Source organism: Oncorhynchus keta, chromosome 28, assembly GCF_023373465.1.
Source record: "Oncorhynchus keta strain PuntledgeMale-10-30-2019 chromosome 28, Oket_V2, whole genome shotgun sequence".
NCBI classification, from domain to species: Eukaryota; Metazoa; Chordata; class Actinopteri; order Salmoniformes; family Salmonidae; genus Oncorhynchus; species Oncorhynchus keta.
The window spans coordinates 5,755,756-5,770,839 of NC_068448.1; the positions used below are offsets into that span (position 1 = coordinate 5,755,756).

General features: G+C 44.3%; 1 protein-coding gene across 1 annotated transcript in view; it reads left to right on the forward strand.

Moving 5' to 3' along the window:
- Window positions 1-15,084, forward strand: part of LOC118359423 (laminin subunit alpha-5-like) — a 301,123-nt gene that overhangs the window by 239,976 nt on the left and 46,063 nt on the right. Inside the window, 7 exon segments of the mRNA XM_052484170.1 lie at window positions 3,516-3,670; window positions 4,430-4,562; window positions 5,086-5,188; window positions 5,484-5,597; window positions 7,076-7,261; window positions 7,919-8,061; window positions 11,799-11,978. Of these exon segments, the coding sequence (XP_052340130.1) occupies window positions 3,516-3,670; window positions 4,430-4,562; window positions 5,086-5,188; window positions 5,484-5,597; window positions 7,076-7,261; window positions 7,919-8,061; window positions 11,799-11,978 (1,014 nt within the window).

The window sequence follows — 15,084 nt, forward strand, 5'->3', positions numbered from 1 at the left end:
TAGGAACATTAGCCTGCTGGCCTTACTGAGTCTATAGGAACATTAGCCTGCTGGCCTTACTGAGTCTATAGGAACATTAGTCTGCTGGCCTTACTGAGTCTATAGGAACATTAGCCTGCTGGCCTTACTGGGTCTGTAGGAACATTAGCCTGCTGGCCTTACTGAGTCTATAGGAATATTAGCCTGCTGGCCTTACTGAGTCTATAGGAACATTAGCCTGCTGGCCTTACTGAGTCTATAGGAATATTAGCCTGCTGGCCTTACTGAGTCTATAGGAACATTAGCCTGCTGGCCTTAACTGAGTCTATAGGAATATTAGCCTGCTGGCCTTAACTGAGTCTATAGGAACATTAGCCTGCTGGCCTTAACTGAGTCTATAGGAACATTAGCCTGCTGGCCTTAACTGAGTCTATAGGAACATTAGCCTGCTGGCCTTAACTGAGTCTATAGGAATATTAGCCTGCTGGCCTTAACTGAGTCTATAGGAACATTAGCCTGCTGGCCTTACTGAGTCGATAGGAACATTAGCCTGCTGGCCTTACTGAGTCTATAGGAACATTAGCCTGCTGGCCTTACTGAGTGGATAGGAACATTAGCCTGCTGGCCTTACTGAGTCTATAGGAACATTAGCCTGCTGGCCTTACTGAGTGGATAGGAACATTAGCCTGCTGGCCTTACTGAGTCTATAGGAACATTAGCCTGCTGGCCTTACTGTGTCAATAGGAACATTAGCCTGCTGGCCTTACTGAGTCGATAGGAACATTAGCCTGCTGGTCTTACTGTGTCAATAGGAACATTAGCCTGCTGGCCTTACTGAGTCTATAGGAACATTAGCCTGCTGGCCTTACTGAGTCTATAGGAACATTAGCCTGCTGGCCTTAACTGAGTCTATAGGAATATTAGCCTGCTGGCCTTAACTGAGTCTATAGGAACATTAGCCTGCTGGCCTTACTGAGTCGATAGGAACATTAGCCTGCTGGCCTTACTGAGTCTATAGGAACATTAGCCTGCTGGCCTTACTGAGTCTATAGGAACATTAGCCTGCTGGCCTTACTGAGTCTATAGGAACATTAGCCTGCTGGCCTTACTGAGTCTATAGGAACATTAGCCTGCTGGCCTTACTGTGTCTATAGGAACATTAGCCTGCTGGCCTTACTGAGTCCATAGGAACATTAGCCTGCTGGCCTTACTGAGTCTATAGGAACATTAGCCTGCTGGCCTTACTGAGTCTATAGGAACATTAGCCTGCTGGCCTTACTGAGTCTATAGGAACATTAGCCTGCTGGCCTTACTGAGTCTATAGGAATATTAGCCTGCTGGCCTTACTGAGTCTATAGGAACATTAGCCTGCTGGCCTTACTGAGTCTATAGGAACATTAGCCTGCTGGCCTTACTGAGTCTATAGGAACATTAGCCTGCTGGCCTTACTGAGTCTATAGGAATATTAGCCTGCTGGCCTTACTGAGTCTATAGGAACATTAGCCTGCTGGCCTTACTGAGTCTATAGGAATATTAGCCTGCTGGCCTTACTGAGTCTATAGGAACATTAGCCTGCTGGCCTTACTGAGTCTATAGGAACATTAGTCTGCTGGCCTTACTGAGTCTATAGGAACATTAGTCTGCTGGCCTTACTGAGCCTATAGGAACATTAGCCTGCTGGCCTTACTGAGTCTATAGGAACATTAGCCTGCTGGCCTTACTGAGTCTATAGGAACATTAGTCTGCTGGCCTTACTGAGTCTATAGGAACATTAGCCTGCTGGCCTTACTGGGTCTGTAGGAACATTAGCCTGCTGGCCTTACTGAGTCTATAGGAATATTAGCCTGCTGGCCTTACTGAGTCTATAGGAACATTAGCCTGCTGGCCTTACTGAGTCTATAGGAATATTAGCCTGCTGGCCTTACTGAGTCTATAGGAACATTAGCCTGCTGGCCTTAACTGAGTCTATAGGAATATTAGCCTGCTGGCCTTAACTGAGTCTATAGGAACATTAGCCTGCTGGCCTTAACTGAGTCTATAGGAACATTAGCCTGCTGGCCTTAACTGAGTCTATAGGAACATTAGCCTGCTGGCCTTAACTGAGTCTATAGGAATATTAGCCTGCTGGCCTTAACTGAGTCTATAGGAACATTAGCCTGCTGGCCTTACTGAGTCGATAGGAACATTAGCCTGCTGGCCTTACTGAGTCTATAGGAACATTAGCCTGCTGGCCTTACTGAGTGGATAGGAACATTAGCCTGCTGGCCTTACTGAGTCTATAGGAACATTAGCCTGCTGGCCTTACTGAGTGGATAGGAACATTAGCCTGCTGGCCTTACTGAGTCTATAGGAACATTAGCCTGCTGGCCTTACTGTGTCAATAGGAACATTAGCCTGCTGGCCTTACTGAGTCGATAGGAACATTAGCCTGCTGGTCTTACTGTGTCAATAGGAACATTAGCCTGCTGGCCTTACTGAGTCTATAGGAACATTAGCCTGCTGGCCTTACTGAGTCTATAGGAATATTAGCCTGCTGGCCTTACTGAGTCTATAGGAACATTAGTCTGCTGGCCTTACTGAGTCTATAGGAACATTAGCCTGCTGGCCTTACTGAGTCTATAGAAACATTAGCCTGCTGGCCTTACTGTGTCAATAGGAACATTAGCCTGCTGGCCTTACTGTGTCAATAGGAACATTAGCCTGCTGGCCTTACTGTGTCAATAGGAACATTAGCCTGCTGGCCTTACTGAGTCTATAGGAACATTAGTCTGCTGGCCTTACTGAGTCTATAGGAACATTAGCCTGCTGGCCTTACTGTGTCAATAGGAACATTAGCCTGCTGGCCTTACTGTGTCAATAGGAACATTAGCCTGCTGGCCTTACTGTGTCAATAGGAACATTAGCCTGCTGGCCTTACTGTGTCAATAGGAACATTAGCCTGCTGGCCTTACTGAGTCGATAGGAACATTAGCCTGCTGGCCTTACTGTGTCAATAGGAACATTAGTCTGCTGGCCTTACTGTGTCAATAGGAACATTAGCCTGCTGGCCTTACTGAGTCTATAGGAACATTAGCCTGCTGGCCTTACTGTGTCTATAGGAACATTAGCCTGCTGGCCTTACTGAGTCAATAGGAACATTAGCCTGCTGGCCTTACTGTGTCGATAGGAACATTAGTCTGCTGGCCTTACTGAGTCGATAGGAACATTAGCCTGCTGGCCTTACTGAGTCTATAGGAACATTAGCCTGCTGGCCTTACTGAGTCTATAGGAACATTAGTCTGCTGGCCTTACTGAGTCTATAGGAACATTAGTCTGCTGGCCTTACTGAGTCTATAGGAACATTAGTCTGCTGGCCTTACTGAGTCTATAGGAACATTAGCCCGAGCTATTTAGGAAGGATATCACACCTGTCCAGGTACAGGGGGTGGCTTGGGTCTAAAATTATTTCGTGAGCCTTGCCGGAGGGCCCTGAAAAAGTCCCTGACAAACCTTGCGTGGTGACGAGGTTAACCCCTTTCTAAAACCTCTCCTTCTAGGACTATGAGCGTCTGGCAGCCCAGTTGGATGGTTCCAGGATGCCCTTGGCAGAGAAGGTGCTGGAGTTTTCCCCCTCCGTCAGTAAGATACCCCTGGTGGAGGCAGCAGAGAAACATGCTGAACTACTCAATGAGCTGGCCATGAACCTCGCCAGGTGAGGAGTTGATGGACTGATGGACTGAGGGCCTGATGGACTGAGGGCCTGATGGACTGATGGACTGATGGACTGATGGACTGATGGACTGATGGCCTGATGGACTGATGGACTGATGGCCTGATGGACTGATGGACTGATGGCCTGATGGACTGATGGCCTGATGGACTGAGGGCCTGATGGACTGATGGCCTGATAGACTGATGGACTGATGCCTGATGGACTGATGTCCTGATGGACTGATGGACTGATAGACTGATGGCCTGATGGACTGATAGACTGATAGACTGATAGACTGATAGACTGATAGACTGATGGCCTGATGGACTGATGGACTGATGGACTGATGGACTGATGCCTGATGGACTGATGTCCTGATGGACTGATGGACTGATGGACTGATGGCCTGATGGACTGATGGCCTGATGGACTGATGGCCTGATGGCCTGATAGACTGATGGCCTGATGGACTGATGGCCTGATGGACTGATGGCCTGACTGACTGATGGCCTGATTGATTGATTGATTGGTTGGTTGGTCAGTTGGTATATTGGTTGATTGATAGATCGATAGATCAATTGATTAGTTGGGCAGTTGGTATGTTGGTTGATTGATTGGTTGATCGATTGATTGGTTGGGCAGTTGGTATGTTGGTTGATTGATTTATTGGTTGGGAAGTTGGTTGATCGATTGATTGATCGATTGATAGATCGAACTGTTGTAGCGCTGGCTTCACGTTTTCTCCTCTGTGTGTTGCAGTGTGATCTCCAACACCAACAAGGACGGTTTCATCCAGCGAGCCGCGAACGCGTCCCGGGCGTACTCCGACATCGTCGACGCCGTCAGAGCCGCTGAGACTGCTGCCAACCAGGCTGCTATGGACGCACTGGCGGTAAGGGCAACACGTGCACATATTTCCTACGTTGTGAGGACCGTGATAGAGGACACACAAAATACACTCTCTAAGACTCATAGAAACAACATTACGAGATATGCATATGTGTGGCACCTAAACATTGCCATGATGGACCTGTAAGAAGATAACGTGTTGATGTTGTTGTTGTTGTTGATAATGTTGTTGGTGTTGATGGTGTTGATGTTGTTGGTGTTGGTGTTGTTGGTGTTGATGTTGGTGTTGATGTTGTTGTTGTTGTTGTTGTTGATGTTGTTGTTGATGTTGATGTTGATGTTGATGTTGTTGTTGATAATGTTGTTGGTGTTGATGTTGTTGGTGTTGATGTTGTTGTTGTTGTTGTTGTTGATGTAGTTGTTGATGTAGTTGTTGGTGTTGTTGTTGTTGATGTTGTTGATGCTGTTGTTGATGTTGTTGTTGATGTTGTTGATGTTGTTGTTGATGTTGATGTAGTTGTTGGTGTTGTTGATGTTGTTGTTGATGTTGTTGTTGATGTGTGCAGAATGTACAGGATCAGGACCTGGGCCAGACAGCTAAAGGTCTGAGGAAACACAGTATTGAACTGTTGAACCAGGCTGTCAACCTACAGGAAGATGTCAGTAATGGTGAGAGCCTGATACCCTTTTTGATTCCCTCCTTTCCCAGGGCCCGTATTCACAAACAGGAGTGCTGATATCGGATCAGCTTTGCCTTTTAGGTTGTAACGAATAAGATTATATGAACAAGGCTACACATGAGGAGAACTGTTCCTAGATCAGCGCTCTTGACCTGGGACGTTTAAAAAAATATATACAGGCCCAGATGTATGTCTGCTGAATGCTTGCTGTTGTGTACACTTCCTTTAATAGCAAGACAAAGTGCCCGTCTTGTCATAACGTAGTATTCCGTGTCTACTGTCAGATTTGAAACTTCAGCTCCAGGATGCTAAGACTCGTCTGGATGAGGCCAGAGACAAACAGGAGACTCTACTGAACGACCTAGAGATGGTTCAGAGTAGCCTCAACTTCAGTCGAGGTAAGGCCAGGGATAAACGGGAGATCTATTGCGAAAAACAATATCTATACTCACACTTGTTGTACACGAACAAATGTTACTCACACCCAACCCTAATCCTGACCCTAGCTCACACCTAATCCTAACCCTAGCTCACACCTAATCCTAACCCTAGCTCACACCTAATCCTAATCTTGATCCTAGCTCACACCCAACCCTGATCCTGACACTAGCTCACACCTAACCCAGGTAGAGGAGAACCTGATCCTGACACTAGCTCACATCTAACCCAGGTAGAGGACATTCTGACCCTAGATCACACCTAACCCAGGTAGAGGACATTCTGACACTAGCTCACACCTAACCCGAGTAGAGGACGTTCTGACCCTAGATCACATCTAACCCAGGTAGAGGACATTCTGACCCTAGATCACATCTAACCCAGGTAGAGGACATTCTGACCCTAGATCACATCTAACCCGGGTAGAGGACATTCTGACCCTAGCTCACATCTAACCCAGGTAGAGGACATTCTGACACTAGCTCACACCTAACCCAGGTAGAGGACATTCTGACACTAGCTCACACCTAACCCGGGTAGAGGACATTCTGACACTAGCTCACACCTAACCCGGGTAGAGGACATTCTGACACTAGCTCACACCTAACCCGGGTAGAGGACATTCTGACACTAGCTCACACCTAACCCGGGTAGAGGACATTCTGACCCTAGCTCACACCTAACCCGGGTAGAGGACATTCTGACACTAGCTCACACCTAACCCGGGTAGAGGACATTCTGACCCTAGCTCACACCTAACCCAGGTAGAGGACATTCTGACACTAGCTCACACCTAACCCAGGTAGAGGACATTCTGACCCTAGCTCACACCTAACCCAGGTAGAGGACATTCTGACACTAGCTCACACCTAACCCAGGTAGAGGACATTCTGACCCTAGCTCACACCTAACCCAGGTAGAGGACATTCTGACCCTAGCTCACACCTAACCCGGGTAGAGGACATTCTGACACTAGCTCACACCTAACCCGAGTAGAGGACATTCTGACCCTAGCTCACACCTAACCCAGGTAGAGGACATTCTGACACTAGCTCACACCTAACCCAGGTAGAGGACATTCTGACCCTAGCTCACACCTAACCCAGGTAGAGGACATTCTGACCCTAGCTCACACCTAACCCAGGTAGAGGACATTCTGACACTAGCTCACACCTAACCCAGGTAGAGGACATTCTGACCCTAGCTCACACCTAACCCAGGTAGAGGACATTCTGACCCTAGCTCACACCTAACCCAGGTAGAGGACATTCTGACACTAGCTCACACCTTACCCAGGTAGAGGACATTCTGACACTAGCTCACACCTAACCCGAGTAGAGGACATTCTGACACTAGCTCACACCTAACCCAGGTAGAGGACAACCTGATCCTGACACTAGACCCCAACCCACACCTCTATTCTCTCTCTCTTCCCCAGAGGAGACAGCTAGTGACATTGAGGAGGCTAAAGCATTAGCGGAGGAGGCCAACAGTACAGCAGCGAGAGTAAAGGACACCCTGGCCCCTCTCAAGGAGCAGCTGGACCAATGGCAGCAGCAGTACGGAGACGCCAACACCAACAACAATGACATCCACAAGGCCTTCCTGGAGGCCAACACCTCTGGTAGGTCTACTAGAGAGTAGGTCTGGTAGGACCACTAGACACTACTAGAGAGTAGGTCTGGTAGGACCACTAGACACTACTAGACAGTAGGTCTGATAGGACCACTAGACACTACTAGATAGTAGGTCTGGTAGGACCACTAGACATTACTAGAGAGTAGGTCTGGTAGGACCACTAGACACTACTAGACAGTAGGTCTGGTAGGACCACTAGACACTACTAGACAGTTTCACTACACAGAGGCCTGGGACGCTGGCTTGACTTCCATTTGGAATATTGCTATTATAGCTGATAAGGATTGATTTGAATAAAGTGGTGTGTAGATATTTGTTAAAGTCTGCTTGAATTGATAGATTAAATTCAGAGGGGTAAAATGAGGAAGACACGTTTTGGTTGTACAGCTGACTAGGTTTACCTTTCCCTAAATGGTATTTAATATTTAAAGTTTAATATAACGTTTATTCGGCCATTGTTCAAGGTGGAAAATCTTTGCTTCTCTGATCATGCAAAAGACTGTGTTCATTTACATTTACATTTAAGTCATTTAGCAGACGCTCTTATCCAGAGCGACTTACAAATTGTGTTCAATGAAGAAACATTTGCTGAAGTCTGATTGGTTTAGACTGACAGAACATTTCTGTCGGTGTGTCTCTCCAGTGGGTATGTTGGGCGAGGCCATCCCAATACTGATGAAGAAGCTGGACAAGCTGCAGAACCACTCAGCCCAGATGCCCAACATCTCAGAGAACATCCTCAGGATCAGACAGCTCATCGCTGAGGCTCGCAAGGCAGCCAGCAAGGTATGGTGGCTCACACGGGACAAACATAGCCCAGATCCGCAATATGAATACATACTGTTTGATACCTGTGATTATACTGAACAAAAATATAAACGTAACCTGTAAACGGTTGGTCTGTAAACGGTTGGTCTGTATAAACCGTTGGTCTGTAAACGGTTGGTCTGTAAACCGTTGGTCTGTAAACCGTTGGTCTGTAAACCGTTGGTCTGTAAACCGTTGGTCTGTAAACGGTTGGTCTGTAAACCGTTGGTCTGTAAACGGTTGGTCTGTAAACCGTTGGTCTGTAAACCGTTGGTCTGTAAACCGTTGGTCTGTAAACCGTTGGTCTGTAAACCGTTGGTCTGTAAACGGTTGGTCTGTAAACCGTTGGTCTGTAAACCGTTGGTCTGTAAACGGTTGGTCTGTAAACCGTTGGTCTGTAAACCGTTGGTCTGTATAAACCGTTGGTCTGTAAACGGTTGGTCTGTAAACGGTTGGTCTGTAAACCGTTGGTCTGTATAAACCGTTGGTCTGTAAACCGTTGGTCTGTAAACCGTTGGTCTGTTGGTCTGTATAAACCGTTGGTCTGTAAACGGTTGGTCTGTAAACCGTTGGTCTGTAAACCGTTGGTCTGTAAACGGTTGGTCTGTAAACCGTTGGTCTGTAAACGGTTGGTCTGTAAACCGTTGGTCTGTAAACCGTTGGTCTGTAAACGGTTGGTCTGTAAACCGTTGGTCTGTAAACCGTTGGTCTGTAAACGGTTGGTCTGTAAACCGTTGGTCTGTAAACGGTTGGTCTGTAAACGGTTGGTCTGTAAACGGTTGGTCTGTAAACGGTTGGTCTGTAAACGGTTGGTCTGTAAACGGTTGGTCTGTAAACGGTTGGTCTGTAAACGGTTGGTCTGTAAACGGTTGGTCTGTAAACCGTTGGTCTGTAAACGGTTGGTCTGTAAACGGTTGGTCTGTAAACGGTTGGTCTGTAAACCGTTGGTCTGTAAACCGTTGGTCTGTAAACCGTTGGTCTGTAAACGGTTGGTCTGTAAACCGTTGGTCTGTAAACCGTTGGTCTGTAAACGGTTGGTCTGTAAACCGTTGGTCTGTAAACGGTTGGGTTGGTCTGTAACGGTTGGTCTGTAAACGGTTGGTCTGTAAACCGTTGGTCTGTAAACCGTTGGTCTGTATAAACCGTTGGTCTGTAAACGGTTGGTCTGTAAACGGTTGGTCTGTAAACCGTTGGTCTGTATAAACCGTTGGTCTGTAAACCGTTGGTCTGTATAAACCGTTGGTCTGTAAACCGTTGGTCTGTAAACCGTTGGTCTGTAAACCGTTGGTCTGTAAACGGTTGGTCTGTAAACGGTTGGTCGTTGGTCTGTAAACCGTTGGTCTGTAAACGGTTGGTCTGTAAACCTTTGGTCTGTAAACCTTTGGTCTGTAAACGGTTGGTCTGTAAACCGTTGGTCTGTAAACGGTTGGGTTGGTCTGTAAACCGTTGGTCTGTAAACCGTTGGTCTGTAAACCGTTGGTCTGTAAACCTTTGGTCTGTAAACGGTTGGTCTGTAAACGGTTGGTCTGAAAACGGTTGGTCTGTAAACGGTTGGTCTGTAAACGGTTGGTCTGTAAACCGTTGGTCTGAAAACGTTGGTCTGTAAAACGTTGGTCTGTTGGTCTGTAAACGGTTGGTCTGAAAACGGTTGGTCTGTAAACGGTTGGGTTGGTCTGAAAACGGTTGGTCTGTAAACCGTTGGTCTGGTTGGTCTGTAAACGGTTGGTCTGTAAACCGTTGGTCGGTTGGTCTGTAAACGGTTGGTCTGTAAACGGTTGGTCTGTAAACGGTTGGTCTGTAAACCGTTGGTCTGTAAACGGTTGGTCTGTAAACGGTTGGTCTGTAAACGGTTGGTCTGTAAACCGTTGGTCTGTATAAACCGTTGGTCTGTAAACCGTTGGTCTGTAAACCGTTGGTCTGTAAACGGTTGGTCTGTAAACCGTTGGTCTGAAAACGGTTGGTCTGTAAACCGTTGGTCTGTATAAACCGTTGGTCTGTAAACCGTTGGTCTGTATAAACCGTTGGTCTGTAAACCGTTGGTCTGTAAACGGTTGGTCTGTAAACCGTTGGTCTGTAAACCGTTGGTCTGTAAACGGTTGGTCTGTAAACCGTTGGTCTGAAAACGGTTGGTCTGTAAACCGTTGGTCTGTATAAACCGTTGGTCTGTAAACCGTTGGTCTGTATAAACCGTTGGTCTGTAAACCGTTGGTCTGTAAACCGTTGGTCTGTAAACGGTTGGTCTGTAAACGGTTGGTCTGTAAACGGTTGGTCTGTAAACCGTTGGTCTGTAAACCGTTGGTCTCATGTTTCATGAGCTGAAATAAACTATCCCAGAAATGTTCCATACACACAAAAAGCTTATTTCTCTATTTTGTGCACAAATTTGTTCACATCCCTGTTAGTGAGCATTTCTCCTTTGTCAAGATAATCCATCCACCTGACAGGTGTGGCATATCAAGAAGCTGATTAAACAGCATGATCATTATCAGGTGCACCTTGTGCTGGGGACAATAAAAGGCCACTCTAAAATGTGCAGTTTTGTCACACAACACAATGCCACAGATGTCTCAAGTTTTGAGGGAGTGTGCAATTGGCATGATGACTGCAGGAATGTCCACCAGAGATATTGCCAGAGAATTTAATGTTAATTTCTCCTCCCAGACAGCTGATACAACTGTGGGTTTGCACAACCGAAGAATTTCTGTAGAAACCGTCTCGGTGAAGCTCATCTGCGTGCTCATCGTCCTCACCAGGGTCTTGACCTGACTACAGTTTGGCATCATAACCGACTTCAGTGGGAAAATGCTCACCTTCGATGGCCACTGGCACACTGTAGAAGTGTGATCTTCACGGATGAAAGTTTCAACTGTACCGAGCGATTTGGGCGAGCGGTTTGCTGATGTCAACGTTGTGAACAGAGGGCCCCATGGTGACGGTGGGGTTGGGGTATGGGCAGGCATAGGCTACGGACAACGAACACAATTGCATTTTAACTATGACAACTTGAATACACAGAGATACCGTGTCGAGATCCTGAGGCCCATTGTCTTGCCATTCATCCACCTCCATCACCTCATGTTTCAGTATTGTAATGAACAGCCCCATGTCACAAGGATCTGGACTCAATTCCTGGAAGCTGAAAATGCCCCAGTTCTTCCATGGCCTCCATACTCACCAGACATGTGACCCATTGAGCATGTTTGGGATGCTCTGGATTGACATGTTCCCTCCAATCTCCAGAAACTTCACACAGCCATTGAAGAGGAGCGGGACAACATTCCACAGGCCACAATCAACAGCCTGATCAACTCCATGTGAAGGAGATGTGTCACTCTGCATGAGGAAAATGGTGGCAACACCAGATACTGACTGGTTTTCTCATCCACTCCCTTATCTTTTTAATATCTGTGACCAACAGATGCACATCTGTATTCCCAGTTGGAAAATACATAGATTAGAACCTCATTAGTTTATTATCAATTGCCTGATTGACCTATACGAACTGTAACTCAATAAAATCTTTGAAATTGTTGCGTTTATTATTGTTCAGTTTAGTTTCGGATAAAAGTGTCTATTAAATGTTGTTTTTGTATGAATAAAGTATGAATTTTGGTCAAAACGTATGATATTAGAAAATCTATCTATCTACTATGGTTACATGAACGGTTACATCATCAACATGCGACCAGTTTATTTACCCCTCTTCTCCCTCTCAGGTGAGCGTACCTGTGAAGTTCAACGGGACATCAGGTGTGCAGGTGCGCACCCCCAGTAACCTGGCAGACCTGGCAGCTTACACCTCCCTCAAGTTCTACATCACCCTGCCCGAGGCTTCACGCGCCCGCAGACAGGACCAACCAGACAAACAGTTTGTCTTTTACCTCGGAAACAAGGACGTAAGTATTTTATTTTTTATTATTTTTTAAATATTTTTTAATTATTATTATTTTCACTATATGTATTATTAATTTTATTTATTATTAGCATTATTATTGTAATTATTATTATTATTATTATTATTGTAATTATTATTATTATTATTATTATTTATTATTGTAATTATTATTATATTAATTTTTATTTTTTTAATTCTTTTTTTATATTTTTTAACTGTTTTTTCACACAAATAGACAACACATATCATAATAAAAAAACTAAATAATATAATAAATACTGTTCTTTTACACGTATACTGTGGGACAGAGAATAATTGATGTAAGTATTTTTTTTAAGCATTTCTAAACATTTATAAGCATTCATAATGACATATTCATGAAAGGCTCCCCAAGACTGTGTTTACCTTTTTAACATCTTTATCCATAAACTATATGGAATTGTTTTAAGAAGGTCATACCAAGGATCATTTTGCTATTTTATTTAGAATTTAAACACCCCTTGAAGTATCAATAAAATATATACACACAAATTATTTAATATTTTTTTATTTGACCTTACTGCTATTAGCCCATACGAACGCATTGAATAACAGATTTAAAATCAAATCGAATCAAGTTGTATTTGTCACATGCGCCGAATACAACAGGTGTAGGTAGACCTTACAGTGAAATGCCGAATACAACAGTTGTTGACCTTACAGTGAAATGCCGAATACAACAGTTGTTGACCTTACAGTGAAATGCCGAATACAACAGTTGTTGACCTTACAGTGAAATGCTTACTTACAAGCCCTTAACCAACAATGCAGTTCGAGAAATATAGTTAATAAATTAATAAAATATTTGCTAAATAAACTAAAGTGTAAAAAAAAGTAATAATTAAATAACAATAACGAGCCTATATATAGGGAGTACCGGTACCGAGTCAATGTGCAAGTTAGTCGAGGTAATATGTACATGTAGGTAGGGATAAAGTGACTAGGCATAGATAATAAACAGAGAGTAGGAGCAGTGTAAAAACAAAAGGGGGGGGGTCAATGCAAATAGTCTGGGAAGCTATTTGATTAGATGTTCAGGAGTCTTATGTCTTGAGGGTAGAAGCTGTTGAGGAGCCTATTGGACCTCGACTTGGCGCTCCGGTACCGCTTGCCGTGCGGTAACAGAGAGAACAGTCTATGACTTGGAGGTAGAAGCTGTTTAGAAGCCTATTGGACCTAGACTTGGCGCTCCGGTACCGCTTGCCGTGCGGTAACAGAGAGAACAGTCTGACTTGGGTGGCTGGAGTCTTTGACAATTGTTTGTGCTTTCCACTGACACTGCGGGGTATATTGGTTCTGGGTGGCAGGAAGCTTGGCCGCAGTGATGTACTGGGCCGTTCGCACTAAGGGTCTTCTGGAGATTATAACAGAACATGGCCAAGATGTTCAAATGTTCATAAATGACCAGCATGGTCAAATAATAGTATAACAAATGTATTGATGATTTAGAGGTCAGTTCATGCTTTTATAACTTTTACTCACAATTATACACTTTGAAATCCGCTGGTAATGCCACCTTACTCAACATCTTCTTTAAGAACTTATATATTCCTACAGTTGAACCTGAGATAGTTGCTGAATTAGAAGGAGAGAGAGAGAGAGAGAGCCCTCTAGACAGTTCTATGGGCATCATACCGGTTTGTACTAGCTAGACGTCTTATACTACATCTCAAGCTAGAGAAAATACACCACTCCTTTAGGGGATCCTGCATTTACATTTTATAATATCTGGCAACCTTTCCTATCCTTTGCAGAAGACATATACACAATTACATTTTATAATATCTGGCAACCTTTCCTATCCTTTGTAGAAGACATATGCACAATTACATTTTATAATATCTGGCAACCCTTCCTATCCTTTGCAGAAGACATATACACAATTACATTTTATAATATCTGGCAACCCTTCCTATCCTTTGCACAGACATATAGACAATTACATTTTATAATATCTGGCAACCCTTCCTATCCTTTGCACAGACATATAGACAATTACATTTTATAATATCTGGCAACCCTTCCTATCCTTTGTAGAAGACATATACACAATTACATTTTATAATATCTGGCAACCCTTCCTATCCTTTGCACAGACATATAGACAATTACATTTTATAATATCTGGCAACCCTTCCTATCCTTTGCACAGACATATAGACAATTACATTTTATAATATCTGGCAACCCTTCCTATCCTTTGTAGAAGACATGGACCCACAATTACATTTAATAATATCTGGCACCCTTCCTATCCTTTTAGAAGACATATAGAGAATTACATTTTATATTTTTATCCTTTGCACAGACATTTTACATTTTATAATTTAACTTTTGTAGAAGACATATACACAATTACATTTTATAATATATGGCAACCCTTCCTATCCTTTTTAAACTATTTTATTATATTACTATTTCATTACTCATTGTATATCATGTCTGCTTTAAGTCTGGTTTTGGGGTGGGTTTGAATTGGGGATCGGTGTGTTCTGCCCTCTAGCTGTTCTGTCTATCATAAAAAATACCAAATAAAAAAATCCTTGGAAAAAATGTATTAAAAAATTACTCAAACATCACATTTACAGTGTTCAGACCCTTTACTCAGTACTTTGTTGAAGCACCTTTGGCAGCGATTACAGCCTCGAATCTTCTTGGGTATGATGCTACAAACTTTGCACACCTGTATTTGGGGAGTTTCTCCCATTCTTCTCTGCAGATCCTCTCAAGCTCTGTCAGGTTGGATGGGGAGCATCGCTGCACAGCTATTTTCAGGTCTCTTCAGAGATGTTCAATCGGGTTCAAGTCCGGACTTTGACTGGGCCACACAAGGACATTACTACTTGTCCCGAAGCCACTCCTGGGTTGTCTTGGCTGTGTGCTTAGGGTCGTTGTCCTGTTGGAAGTTGAACCTTCGCCCCAGTCTGAGGTCCTGAGCGCTCTGGAGCAGGTTTTCATCTAGGATCTCTCTGTATTTTGCTCCATTCATCTTTGCCTCGATCCTGACTAGTCTCCCAGTCCCTGCCGCTGAAAAACATCCCCACAGCATAATGCTGCCACCACCATGC